Source organism: Phragmites australis, chromosome 22 (assembly GCF_958298935.1).
Source record: "Phragmites australis chromosome 22, lpPhrAust1.1, whole genome shotgun sequence".
Classification (NCBI taxonomy): Eukaryota; Viridiplantae; Streptophyta; class Magnoliopsida; order Poales; family Poaceae; genus Phragmites; species Phragmites australis.
In genome coordinates, this window is record NC_084942.1 from 2,666,910 (window position 1) to 2,681,045 (window position 14,136).

A 14,136-nucleotide genomic window follows, 5' to 3' on the forward strand; every position below is an offset into this window, starting at 1 on the left:
TGGATTTCAAGGACATGCACGTTGTGTTCCGCCTCGACAAACTTGACGTCAATCTCATAAGCGTGTGGTGCCTGTAAGTGCCAACAATCTACCTCTACGTTCATATATGTACCAATATATGTTATAGAAGCTAACATATATGTTATAGTCAATCTCATACTATTGATTTGTTCTGTAGGATGCAATTTAACGATGCAGATAAGTTAAAGAGGCATGTCGGATTCCTTGATCCGCAATGAATTTCCCAGCCAAATATGATCGTGAACATAAGGACTAATGACCCTAGGATTAAGGGGAAGAGTAAAAAGGATAAAGCACGGGTCATAAAAGAAGCAACCAAAACAAAAAGGCTCGAAATGTCAACCTACGTAGGAAGGGCTTTGCTTGAAATGCAGGACAAGGACTGCATCTTCGCTCCCTATAACTTTAAGTAAGTGTGATACGTTATGAATCTAACATAAGTGTTCAACTTAGTTGATCCATCAAGAATCTAACAGAAGTATTCATGTAGCGATCACTATATTTGTATAATGCTGATGCCGAAGTCGAGCAGACTCGTGGTCCTTGACTCTGCCGATTTCCAACAAAAATCCTACTAAGATTTCATTGATGTTATACAAAGGTAAAGGAAATCTCTCATACTTAAAGTTCTTATACATTATTTATGAATTGATAATTACTTGTTGGTATTCGAATAGGGCCTACAAGTGTTATGTAATGAAAGGTGGGATACACGATACGAACAGTCCGGATGCGATGACAGTCCGTACATATTTTCCGGTACTAACACAACTTCTAATTCTTGTATTCCACTATTAATGACGAATAGTTTTATTGAACTAACGAATACGTTGCGTTTTTTTAAGTGCCACAAGCAAGGTTTCAATACCGTTCTTTGTGGATACTATGTTTGCGAATTTCTTAGGATAAACGAGAGGTACACAACGAACACTGAGAACGTAAGTCATCATTGCGCATGCATATTCTTATTTGGTTATGTTTTCGTTGTCAGTAGTGTTTTAACTCTTTTAGTGTGTTTTCAAACCAGGCAAGGATGATCCAATGTGCGAACCAAGCTCTCATCGATAAAGAAATTCAAAACGTCCAACGTGACATGTGCCGGTTTATTATGCACGAAGTCATCCACAAGAACGGTAGATTCTTTGATCGCGGAGGCGAATTAGCTAGCCATCCGAGACTTTGTATGTGGGATAGCGACTCTTAGCTATATAGGTTTGTGATGTTGTAAATATTATTTTGTAAATATTGCTGTACTTGTGTTAAATATTGAAATATGTGATGTTATTTATATTGTTACTGAAACTGTGTGAAATCTGAATGGAGTAAAATATATTCTATATATCTTTTTTGAAATAAATACATACAACAGGCGGTTCTCATACGGAACCGCCTGTGGAAATCTTTATATCACAGGCGGCAGCTAATGTGGACCTCGCCTGTGGAAATGGATTTCCACAGGCGGTTGTCTTAACGAACCGCATGTGGAATTCTATTTCCACAGACGTTTGGCCTGTGAAAAGGCGTTTCCACTCGCCTGTACAATATCGTTTTGTAATAGTGAATTTTGGCAACTAACATTATAAAACGTAGAGTTAACATGTCTAATGTGTTTGTCCGGAAACCGCATTGCTCTCATCATGCAGAATAATTGCAAGAAGCACATCACAATCAAACTACGTGCAACAAACTAGTAATTTGATTATAAGGAAACCACATGCTTTGATCAAATATCAGTCATAATCAACGTAGTAAATAAAATGCGATGTTGCATTAAGCTGAGCTAACTTGACTATGGTGTTGTCCCATACGGTAGATATTTTTCCCATTACTGCATTAAGCTGAGCTAACTTGCCTATTGTGTTTAGGACTGTCAAAAAAAGCTGGAAACTCACGAGCTACTCGAGTTTAACTCGTTCTAGACTTAATTTGAGCTCTGTTTGATCTCAAAACGATCCAAACTCAAGCCTAAACCAAGGATCACAAGTCTCATAAGATCAAGCTCGATAAGACTCAATAAGGCTCGAATTAATAAGGATTGTGATTTTTATTTGAGTTCGTTACCTATCAAGTCTATATGGTTCTAACTTTCTTTATATATCTCGAAAGCATAGAGAGACATTGCAAGGACTGGAAAGACAAGATCATCCTCAAGTCTACCTAAGTGACTAGGTCACAACAACCAACCAAGATGGCAATATCTACTTAAGATTTCTTCCGCTATCGAGCTTAAACGAGCCGAACTCGAACATATTCAAGTCTGATTCAAGCCGAGCTCAAGTTCACCCCAAACTTGGATGCCATCGTAAGCGCACTCGGCTCGATCTTTTATCGAGATCGAGTCTGACAGGGCAAGCTAGCTCGAGCTTGACTGGTTGATAGTCCTAATCGTGTTGTCTCGTAGTTACATATTTTTCCATGAGTTACTGTATCAAGCTCAGCAAACTTGTCTATCGTGTTGTTGTATATGTTGCATATTTTTCCATGCAAGATATAACATATTGCATGAAATCACAATGACACCGTATAATCTTTATCTAAATAATTGCCTATTGCTAGTGCGTATCTTGCAAAAACATAGTGACAATGACTTCATCTCTGCTTTGACAAACTAATTATGTTGTACTATTTAGCAAAACCCATCAGATATTTTTTTCAAAAGATGTAAAACCCATCATATACATCTAGCCGGCAAAAATCCAAAAATAGACAACATACTCGACCGTATTTACCGAAATAGACAACATGTTGTCGTATTTATATATTTAGCATGCGTATTCGGTACCTCATTTACCGAAAATGGTGAACAGTGACATATTCGGCACATCAAATACCGAATATGACACTATTCATCATTTTCGGCACCTGAGATACCGAATATCAACTGTATTCGGCACCTCACATGCCGAATATGATAAACAGTGTCATATTCGGCAACTGACATACCGAATACAACCATCCCGTCAACTCCCGTTTGCAATGAACAGTACCACCGTTTTGGAGGAGAGAGAAGACAAAATTTAAAAAACGTGGTACTGTTCATTGCAAACCGGAGTTGACGGGCTGGTTGTATTCGGCATGTCAGTTGCTGAATATGACACTGTTTATCATATTCGGCGTCTGAGGTGCCGAATACAGTTGATATTCGGTACGTCATGTGCCAAAAATGATGAATAGTATCATATTCGGTATTTGATGTGCCGAATATGTCACTGTTCACCATTTTCGGAGATGAGGTACCAAATACGCATGCTAAATTTATAAATACGACAACATGTTATCTATTTCGGTAAATACGGTCGAGTAGACAACATACTCGACCGTATTTACCGAAATAGACAACATGTTGTCGTATTTATAAATTTAGCATGCGTATTCGATACCTCATTTATCGGGATATTTTGGGATTTTAGACAACAGACACCGTCGTATTTGCGAAAATAGACAACATGTTGACGTATTTACAAATTTAGCATCCGTATTCGGAACCTCAAACGCCGAAAACTGACTTTCGGTAACTCAGAATCCGAAAACAGCCCGATTCCACAATTTTCGGCAATTCAGTTGCCGAGTTCACCGTATTCGGCAACTGAGTTGCCGAAAACACTGTAAACAGTGCCGTATTCGGCAACTGAGTTGCCGAATACGGCCTCTGCATGCGCCGGCGCCCGGAAGAAGCTAGCAAGTAAAAGTGTATAAAAGTGCATGTTTTTTATTTAATTCATGATTTTTTTTGAAAATACAAAAATAATCCAAAAATTCTAAATGTTTTCATGATCAAACTAGAGATCACCAGCAACCCATTTTAATTAGTTTGGTCCAAAAAGCCTGAGCCAATATTTAATTAAAATTCTCCAAATAAGTCAACTTTTATAAATTCTAGCAATATTTAATGCCTCAAATAATTTCTAAAAATCTAGAAAAAAATCACTAATATTGTTATAATGTGATATACTAATTTATAAAAATATTTTCATCCCTATGTTATTTGGTGAAAAAGTGAGTTCCTTTGTAATGCTTTGTTTATATGCATTTTTATTATTTCATGTGATATTCTCTTTTTAATTCAATTTGAATAAAAATAATGCAACATGCACAAAATTTTGGTTCTCATATTAATATTAAGCCTTTGTAATGCTCCATTTATATTTTTTTTTATCATTTCATGCCAAATTATCTTTTTAATTCAATTTGAATAAAAAATTATTACATCAAAGGATGGATTGTGTAAACAAATGTGACAAGTTATGCTTGAAGGACAGCACATTAAGTTATATTAAGTGTTAGCTGCAATGGAACTGTTTGGACATTAATACAAATGAAATAGTTACGGAAGTTAGTTTTCCCATGACGTATGTTAAACACAAAAGGTAGTAGCACAAACTATCTTAAGAATGAAGTGATAGCCTAGTGAGAAGTAGGTGTTTGAATACTGTGAATCGTAGAGCAGATAATAATTGTATGCTCATTTAATAAGATTTGCACAGGCTGAATTAATTATAAAAATGGATAAACAAACAAAATTGTCATCATAAATGTCCATCACAAAATGTGACAGAAGCAGTCTACCTCCATGCGATATCCCGCTCTTGATGCACACATTGCATGGTAATAAGTAGAGCATTTCCAGCACTGGGTGCAGGCACCATGCATCTGCTTGCATATAACGCATGTCTGGAGTTGACATGAAAACATCACGTTAACAAAGATTAAGTGAGATTTGAACAAATAAGCACAGACAATAAATATCTTGCACAAAATTGAGAAAATACCAAATCAAAGTATTAACCTTCTTAAAGTACTCTACAGGGATGCTCAGTATGCCCATTGCTGGCTCCATTGTCGCATCAACTAGAAAAGAGACTTTAGGTTGAAACCAGGCGCATGTAACATGAACCCACAGTTGGTCAACATCTGTTGGCTTGAGAGCACCACCTGTGGCAATGCAAAAAGGTGGTAAAAGTTTAATAGTATGAAACAGGGTAACAAACCAGACTGGTGACAAAAACAGATACCATCAAGCACTAGTAGAATATATCTAATAAAAGAACACAACTTGAGCATGGTGTGAGGAACAGCAATAATATGAAATATCATTTGAAGATCCTACTGGTTGATGAAACTATGGAGCAAGTGAACAAAGAAGGTAACACATCAAAATAAAAAAATATTACCTTTGACAGGACATGAAATGATAAAAAATGCATATAAATAGAGCATTACAAAGGCTTTAATATTAATCTGAGAACCAAAGTTTTGTGCATGTTTGAATTTTTTATTCAAATTGAATTAAAAAGATAATTTGGCATGAAATGATAAAAAAAAATATAAATGGAGCATTACAAAGGCTTAATATTAATATGAGAACCAAAATTTTGTGCATGTTGCATTATTTTTATTCAAATTGAATTAAAAAGAGAATATCACATGAAATGATAAAAATACATATAAACGAAGCATTACAAAGGAACTCACTTTTTCACCAAATAACATAGGGATGAAAATATTTTTATAAATTAGTATATCACATTATAACAATATTAGTGAATTTTTCTAGATTTTTAGAAATTATTTGAGGCATTAAATATTGCTAGAATTTATAAAAGTTGACTTATTTGGAGAATTCTAATTAAATATTGGCTCAGGCTTTTTTGGACCAAACTAATTAAAATAGGTTGCTGGTGATCTCTAGTTTGATCATGAAAACATTTAGAATTTTTGGACTATTTTTGTATTTTCAAAAAAAATCGTGAATTAAATAAAAAACATGCACTTTTATACACTTTTGCTTGCTAGCTTCTTCCGGGCGCCGGCGCATGCAGAGGCCGTATTCGGCAACTCAGTTGCCGAATACGGCACTGTTTACAGTGTTTTCGGCAACTGACTTGCCGAATACGGCACCGTATTCGGTAACTGAATTGCCGAAAATTGTGGGGCCGGGCTGTTTTCGGATTCTGAGTTACCGAAAGTCAGTTTTCGGCGTTTGAGGTTCCGAATACGGATGCTATTTTCGTAAATACGGCAACATGTTATCTATTTTCGTAAATACGGCGGTGTCTGTTGTCTAAAATCCCATTTCAGCCTATTTATCGAATATGATGAACAGTATCATATTCAACTAGTGTCATATTCAACTGGACTTCCGAATACAAACAGCCCCGTCAACTCTTTTTTTCCATAAACAGTACTGCGTTTATTAAATTTCATGTTCTCTCTGCTTCAAAACGGTGGTCTTATGTTACTCCAAAAATTTTAAAAGTTTTTGTACGTGTTCCATAATCCATGTGCAACCCATTTTAATTGGATTCACCCAAAAATCCTTTGTATATTTTAAACTAAAATTCTCCAAAAAAAGCTACTTTTATAACTTCTAACCATTGTTGGTGCATCAAATAAATTCCCAAAAATCTGGGAAAATTCACTAATATTCCTCTTATGTGATGGAATAATTTCTAAAATTATTTTTAGCCCTAGGTTATATGATGAAAAAGTAAGTTCCTTTGTAATGCTCCATTTGTATGCATTTTTATCATTTCATGTGATATTCTTATTTGAATTCAATTTGAATTTAAACAAAATCTAACTATCTCATTATTTTTATCCCGTTAACATGCTAACCTGTTAACTACATTTCTGAAGAACTACTGCTTAAATATAATCATACTTTAAGCAACTACTGCTTGCACCGTTCAAGAGACGCGCAAGCTCGCCGACCGTTCTTCAGAAATATAAAGGAACTCACTTTTTCATCATATAACCTAGGGCTAGAAATAATTTTAGAAATTATTCCATCATATCATATAAGAAGAATATTAATGAATTGTTTCATATTTTTGAGAATTTATTTGAGGCACTAACAATTGTTAGAAGTTATAAAAGTAACTTTTTTTTTTGGAAAATTTTAGTTTAAAATATACAAAGGATTTTTGGTTGAATCCAATTAAAATGGGTTGCACATGGATTATGGAACACGTACAAAAAATTTTAAATTTTTTGGAGTAACAGAAGACCACCGTTTTGAAGCAGAGAGAAGACAAAATTTAATAAACGCGGTACTGTTCATAAAAAAAAGTTGACGGGGGCTATTTGTATTAGTAAGTACAGTTGCCGAATATGATCCTGTTCATCATATTCGGCAACTGAGGTACCGAATACAGTTGATATTCGGTATCTCGGGTGCCGAAAATAGTGAATAGTGTCATATTCGGTATTTGATGTGCTGAATATGTTACTGTTCACCATTTTTGTTAAATGAGGTACCGAATATGCATGCTAAATTTATAAATACGATAATATATTATCTATTTTGGTAAATATGATCGAGTATGTTGCCTATTTTTGAATTTTTGCCGCGTGTTAGGTTTTAACAACTAGAACGCTATAATTTTTCTCACAGCTTGTTCTTGTGAAACCATTTGGACAAATGTCGTTATACACTTAACGGAATATTCCGTTATGAACAGTTGTTTTCATACCCCAAAAATACTACACTGGTGTATGAAATTGGCAGGAGAACAAGACTTGTATGCACACTTTTGCAAAAATACAGAAACCGACATTGGTAACCGTAGTATAACATCTGAGTAGTACGTAGTACTTCACATGTTCAACATCTCCCTGCACTAACTGACAAGTAACAATGGGTTATTTAAGCCCTCTTTGGCTAGTCTTTTGCAAGAGTTCCATTTCACAATCTTCTGAAGAGAAAGGAAAGGCTTCCAGGGCGGCCAAAGGTGAAAAGAGATAGTTTAAGGGTAAGCAGACTGAGATGCATGTGCTTAACCTTGTTGTAGATAGAGAGGAGGCTCTCTTCTTTCTCCCTCTCTCAGGGCCACTGGAGGCTTAATAGCCCTGCGCTTGGTTTTCTTCAAACACACTCTAACAAGGGTCTCTCTCTCTCTCTCTCGTTGTGTGAGTGTGTGAAGAGTTTGTATTATATTGCAGGCCATTAAGTTCTCTCTCTAGCAAGTAGATCTTTTCCCCCTCCTGTGCTCACGCGCCTTCACTCTCCGCTGTTTCCTGAGAGAGAAATGCTGCTAGTTCTTGTTGTTCTTCCCCTGATTTGAGGCTTGCGTGTACCAGATCTGTGTAGCCTCTTTCGCCTTTGCTGGTGGAGGCTGCAGCAGTTGGGGTGGTCAGGGATGAGTAAGGAGGATGTCCTCAAGGTGCAGGTGAGTTTTGCTTCTTCTCAACTCCAGCATTAGTGAAGAGACATTCCATTTTCCCCCTAGTGTTTGCTGCCATCCTCACCAGGCAGACAGCAGCTTGCTTTTGTTTTCACCATGTGTTTCATTCCATGTCTCCTGCAGCATGCTGTGTTTTTTCTTTCTTTCTTTCTTGAAACCTCTTTGTTTGCTATTTTAGTGACCTTTGTTCTCTGTTTCTCTCAAATTAACAGACCTGCGTGCTGAAAGTGAACATCCACTGTGAAGGATGCGAGAAGAAGGTCAAGAAGATTCTCCACAAGATTGATGGTAAGATCGAAAGACCGATTCTTTTTTTTTTTGTTAAAAAAGAGCAAGTTGCTTCAGTTTTCTTCTTGTTTATTTTCCCCCATATTTTGTGTTCGTTTGCCTGCTCACTAGGGTCTGTTCAGCTGAGCGGCTTTGTTCTTCTTCTGCTGATGAAAAGATGGACATTTCCTTCTGTACAGTCTGGAAAAAAAAGATGTTTTTTGCCCGAATTTGCTCTCTTTTTCTAAGAGAAATATGCTGGATGGATGTGCAGGTGTGTACCAAACCAGCGTAGATGCGGAGCAGGGGAAGGTGACGGTGTCCGGCTTGATGGATCCGGACACCGTCATCAAGAAGCTGAACAAGGCTGGCAAGCCCGCCCAGCTGTGGGGCTCGAAGCCTGGCGTGGTAAGCCAGCTCCAAAAGCTCCAGCTTGGCGGCGGTGGCAAGGGCCAGCCCAAGGACGCCGGCGGCAAAGGTCAGAAGGGTGGAGGCGGCGGCGGAGGTGGCGGCAAAGATGCAAAGATGGTGCTGCCGCAGCCGACGCCACAACAGCTACAGCAGCTGCAACAGCTTCAGCAGCAGATGCAGATGAAGGGAATGACGCTTCCTCCTCAGTTCATGGGCGGCAAGATGCCGTTCCCGGCGGCCGCGCCGGTGAAGGACCCCAAGTCCGTTAAGTTCAACCTCCCCGAGGATGACGAGTTCGGGGACGACGGCAGCGAGTTCGACGATGAGTTAGATGACGATGAGGATTTCGAGGACGACGGCCTCGACGACTTGTACGACGACCCCAAGATGATGATGAGGCCCATGCCGCTGGGCGCCGGCGGGGGCGACAAGAAGGGTGGCAATGGCGGCGGAGGCGGCAAGGGTGGCAAGAAGGGTGGCGGCGGGAACGAGATCCCGGTGCAGATCAAGGGAAACGCAAACAATGGCGGCAAGAAAGACTCTGGCGCCAAGCAGAACCAGGGTGGCGGAAGTGGCCACGGCAATGGCAAAAACGGTGGCGGCGGGCAGCCGCCGCACAACGGCAAGGGAGGCGCCCCGGGCGGCGGGACCCACCCGGGTCAGGGCAAGAAGGGCGGTGGCACCGGTGGCCCCGCCGTCGGTGTCGGTGGCCCGATGGGCGGCATGCCGCCGCAGCAGCCGGGCATGATGAGGCCGAGCATGATGCCGCCGCAGCAACCGGGCATGATGAGGCCGAACATGATGGGCGGTGCCGGTTTCCCCGGCATGGGCCAGATGGGCGGCGGGCCTATGAGCATGCCAATGGGCCACCCCCACATGGGGGGCATGCAGCAGGGTGGTAGCATGCCGGTCGGCGGTATACCTGGGGCGGGGTTCTACCAGGGCGGCGGCGGCGGCGGCATGTCGTCCGCGCCGGAGATGCTGCAGGCTGCCGCGGCGGCTGGGAACCCCATGGCGCAGCAGCAGTACATGGCGCTGATGCAGCAACAGCAGCAGCAACAGCAACAGATGATGATGCATGGTCATGGGCACGGCCACGGCCACGGCCACCACGGCCACGGCGGCGCCGGGTACCCGCCGATGGGCTATGGGTACGGCCGCCCGCCGATGCATTACCCAATGGCCTACCCGATGCCGCCGCACCCGCATTCCGAGCCTTACAACATCTTCAGCGACGAGAACCCCAACAGCAGCTGCTCAGTGATGTGAGGCGACACAGCTGCTGCCTGCCGATGCAGATGCATTGGCTGGTTGCTTTCTCCTGCTGATGCTTTGTTCAAAGTGAATCAACCGCAAGGAACTCATCAGGTCACATGTTATCATCAATCAAGATCAGCATGGTTGAAACAAGCAACACCCTGGATCAATCAGTATACATGCGAGATGAGTCTAGCTAGAATAGCTCATTTTTCTTTTTCTGTTCTAATCTACCCTTTTCTGCTTCCTTTTCCTTATTACTTAGCTTATTTTCACCTTTCTTTAAAAAAAAAGCAGCTTCTTTGAAGGCTAAGGTAGGTATAGTAATTATCAATAGTTGTCATAAGAGATGATGATGATGATGCTTTTTATAACTCAAGAAGGTGGTGCTTGACTGCTTGGTTTCCTTCCTGCAATCCTGCTCCATAATGTGCTGGTAGAACAGTGTGCAAAAGCATCCCAAAAGAAGAATGTACCAAACAATGTAGATGCAATGTGGCTTTCTGGTGCTGTGTGATACATCACTCATTAATCTAATGTACATACTAGTGGAATGTTGTCAAGTGCCTTCTATCTTTGTGCCTGAGTGCTTCGGTGTGAGAGAAGTATAAAACAATATCTACGCTGTTGTAAGATGATGGTGGTGATAATTGTGGCAGCAATGGAGGGGTCGATCATGATGATGGTTCTGGTGATGGCAGTGGTCCATGTGAGAGGAGCAGCGGTGCCGCTCCTGCAGTTTTATTTGGCTATGGTGGTGCCTTTTTTCTGCACCCTGCACTTACATTATTGATGGAGTAAGTAAGATAGGTTGTTCTCGGGAAATGCAAATCCATATGTACCGGTTGACGCATGGCTTATCTCGACTGTTTATAATCTACTATGTGTGCACAATTGCCCTGACAAGTCATTGTGTGCAAGATGTCAGAATTGCCGTACCCATTTTAATCCTATGACAACAGTAACACACCACTCACTGGTTGCTCACAGCATGGTCCCATCTCCCATGCCATTGATAATCGATTGATGCCAGTCCAACTACCGCACTACCGCAGTGAAAAGAGAAAAACATGCAGAAAACAGAGTAAACAAGCTCTGAAAGTTCTGCATCCTCTGCACAGCCTTGACTCCTGATATATCTCATCAGATTGCCATTTCTTTTAGTATCTGAATGAATGAATGAATCTTAGTGGAAGCAGTATATGTTTATTTATTCACCCGCATGGTGCTGGTATTTGTATACCCGATGCTTGAGATTCGATGTCCGTTGTTGCGAATGGCGGATCCATCTCCTCTGGATTTCGCGAATCGCTGGCACCAGCATGATCACTCCTCGGAGGATTAGATTATGGCATGCCGTGCCGTGGACTACTATCATTAACCACGCCTCCAAATAGGGCTCTCCACGCTTAAGCCAGCACAAAATTTTAGTCTGAAAAAACAGACTTGTGCTTGCCATGATGAGCTTGGGATGAGCAGGCTGCTGTGCTGCTTTTATAATGCTTTGCTTTCTTCTCCTCTCCTCACCCTGTCTAAGTAGAAGTAGGCAACAACTTTCTCCAAAGGCCATAAAAAATAAGCCATTCAGGAGCAGTACGATCTAAAGTGGGGCAAGTGATGGAATGGAACGCTCGCTACAATTATGCTACTACATGCAAAAGCATGGGTAGGTCAAAAAAGAAAGAAAGAAAGCTGCTAGTTCCAGGCCATGTTTTGGGGGTGCACTGAATCATTGCAGAGGAGTTGTTGTTACTTGCATTTGCTTGACGGAGGAGGATTAGGGATGCAAGTTACTTTCTCCGTCATAAATACTTATTATTTTAATTAAGATTCTATTAAACTTTTAAAACTTTAATCATCAATTTTTTTTAAAAATATTTAGTTTGAAAATATAAAAATCACATGTATAGATTTATCTTGAAAAATATTCTTATAATATTATATGTTTATTAGATATTATAACTATAATTTAATATAAAATAATAGTCAAAGTTGCATATTAAAAATTGTAAAAGTAAAAAATAATAAGTATTTATGATCGGAGGGAGTATATATTTTTTGAGTTATTAGATCTAACCAAATACTTAAAAAATGAACTAAAGATTTACTCACTAGCTAAGTTTAAAAAATAAATTAAATAGTAACTCAAAACCACTAAAAAAATAAATTAAATAGTAACTCAAAACTACCATTAAATACTCATTTAATTCCATCAAGGATGTTGTTTGGTGTGCCGCAAATATAGCGGCTTTAACATTCGAGGCCCGATCGATCCATCGATAGTCTCATGCACTGTAATGATCCTGCCACTGCCATGCCTTGCCATGAATGATGTGGTCTTGTTTCACACCGGCCAGAATAGTATGTTGTCCTTGAGCAGATAGTTTTGTTTGAGAAGATAGGCTGATAGGATGGGGTCAGATGATCGGTCGAAAGAAGAGAGCATGCCAAAAAAAAAAAAAAAAAAAAAACAACTTGCTCTAGATTTTTAACTAGTCTAGAGGTAGTGTTTACTACTCCTACTTGCTGCCTAAAGTAGCTGATACGTGATCATGTCGGTAGTGTGGTAATGAGTTAACGCTACTTCTTTGGTGCAAAGTGTGCAAGTAAACGCCGTAATTAGGTTTCGTTTGGTAGAGTTTTGTGAGTTGATTTCGTGTCGGAATCTCTCCTATATACTAAACGGGTTGGTTGGGAAGTGATTTCGCGTAGGAATCACTTTCTATTTTGTATAGTAAGGTGGGAGCTGAAAAAACTAGTTTTCACCTGATTTCTGACTGATTCTTCTCGATTTTAACACAATATTCTCTCATGAATCACTTTCACCGCTAACATACCAAACAGTTTTACAAATAGAATCACTTCCACCATAGAATCACTCCCACTCTACTTCTACCACAGAATCAGAGCTCTGCCAAACAGGCTCTTAAAATCTCGTGTTACATTCTGTTTGTCAGACTTTTTAAGCACCTTCATAGCTGGAATTAGTGAGCTTTGCTAAATAGCAATTTTCAGTTTTTAACTTATTGGGTAGAATATATAAGAGTGACTCTCTAAAATAAATTAGAAGCTGGGGAGCTAAAACAACAGCTTCTTCTGATTCACTTCCGATACAGAATAACTTCTTCTATATATTTTATTTTAAAGAATCACTTTCAAACATAAAATCACTTACTCTATAGAATCGCTCAGTACAAAGAATTTAGATAAGAAAAACTCTACTAAACAAATCTTTAATCTGCATGTATATTACAGACGAGTATAGGAACCCAGTCCATTGGATAATGACGTTTCTTTGGAGCTTCCATTGTTTGGCAGGGATGCCCATATATGGTGACGCTGCTCTGCCTGAAAATGAGATAATTTTCAGTCGACCAACCACAACAATTGAATCTAGATTGTACGACCTCGAGATCATCTTAAACCTCTGTTTTTCTCTGTGCACTATCTGTGTTTCATTTCTCTCATGCCCGCCCGTGCTCCACCCGCTTCTGCTGTCTCCACTGGCACCACTGCCAAATCCGCACCTGTCGCACCTCCCTCGTTAACGACTCATTTTCGCACTCCTCGTCTCGGCACTAGCCCACCATAGCCCACCATAGGTCCTCTGTCTTCCGCGGCTAGCAACATGACTGTCACTCGCTTCCCCACCCATAATCCGCCTCATCCGTCTAGTCGGCCTTCCTCCCTCAAGACTTCTTCTAATCCTAAAATTTATAGAATTATCACAAATCCAAACCCTTAAAACTCATCTCTAGCCCCAGGCCAGAGGTAAATATCGTGCCGAGTGAGTGTACTATACGTATGAGAAGAAAATTCTGTATGATCGGGTCTTTCAAAAAACCCTTCTCTCAGCACTGACACGCGTTCTTCTCTTTCTCTCTCCTGCACGTGCCAACCATTAAATAAAAAAATAATATAAATCAAAATCTCATAAGATCATTATATAAAAAATCCTATAAAATTCCATTCCGTATGCATGTGCCTCTCTCTCGAT

At 40.1% G+C, this 14,136-nt stretch overlaps 1 protein-coding gene and 1 long non-coding RNA gene across 5 annotated transcripts; one reads left to right on the top strand and one right to left on the bottom strand.

The window, feature by feature from the left end:
• Positions 1-4,520: 4,520 nt before the first annotated feature.
• LOC133904425 (uncharacterized) lies at positions 4,521-5,206 on the bottom strand. Its single transcript, XR_009907484.1, has 3 exons — positions 5,193-5,206; positions 4,808-4,953; positions 4,521-4,692 (listed from the first exon to the last, which is right to left on the bottom strand). It is a non-coding gene; the product is annotated as an uncharacterized LOC133904425 (long non-coding RNA).
• Positions 5,207-7,640: 2,434 nt separating this feature from the next.
• On the top strand, positions 7,641-10,663 carry LOC133905451 (heavy metal-associated isoprenylated plant protein 33-like). 4 transcript variants are annotated; one of them, XM_062347230.1, is made up of 4 exons: positions 7,641-7,772; positions 8,101-8,189; positions 8,417-8,492; positions 8,746-10,663. In XM_062347230.1, the coding sequence occupies exons 2-4, from the start codon at positions 8,160-8,162 to the stop codon at positions 10,149-10,151; spliced, it is 1,512 nt and encodes a 503-aa protein (XP_062203214.1). In that variant the 5' UTR covers positions 7,641-7,772; positions 8,101-8,159; the 3' UTR covers positions 10,152-10,663. The 4 variants fall into 4 exon arrangements, with proteins under 4 accessions (XP_062203214.1, XP_062203215.1, XP_062203216.1 ...); XM_062347231.1 differs by having other exon boundaries at positions 7,647-7,772; positions 7,944-8,189; XM_062347232.1 differs by having other exon boundaries at positions 7,690-7,772; positions 7,963-8,189.
• The last annotated feature ends 3,473 nt before the right edge of the window (positions 10,664-14,136 follow it).

Excerpts from the sequence above, each read along its gene's own strand:
- LOC133905451 (XM_062347230.1), top strand. The coding sequence starts at position 8,160 with ATGAGTAAGGAGGATGTCCTCAAGGTGCAG. Across the intron at positions 8,190-8,416 it reads AGGATGTCCTCAAGGTGCAG|ACCTGCGTGCTGAAAGTGAA; the intron begins GTGAGTTTTGCT and ends TCAAATTAACAG. Across the intron at positions 8,493-8,745 it reads GATTCTCCACAAGATTGATG|GTGTGTACCAAACCAGCGTA; the intron begins GTAAGATCGAAA and ends ATGGATGTGCAG.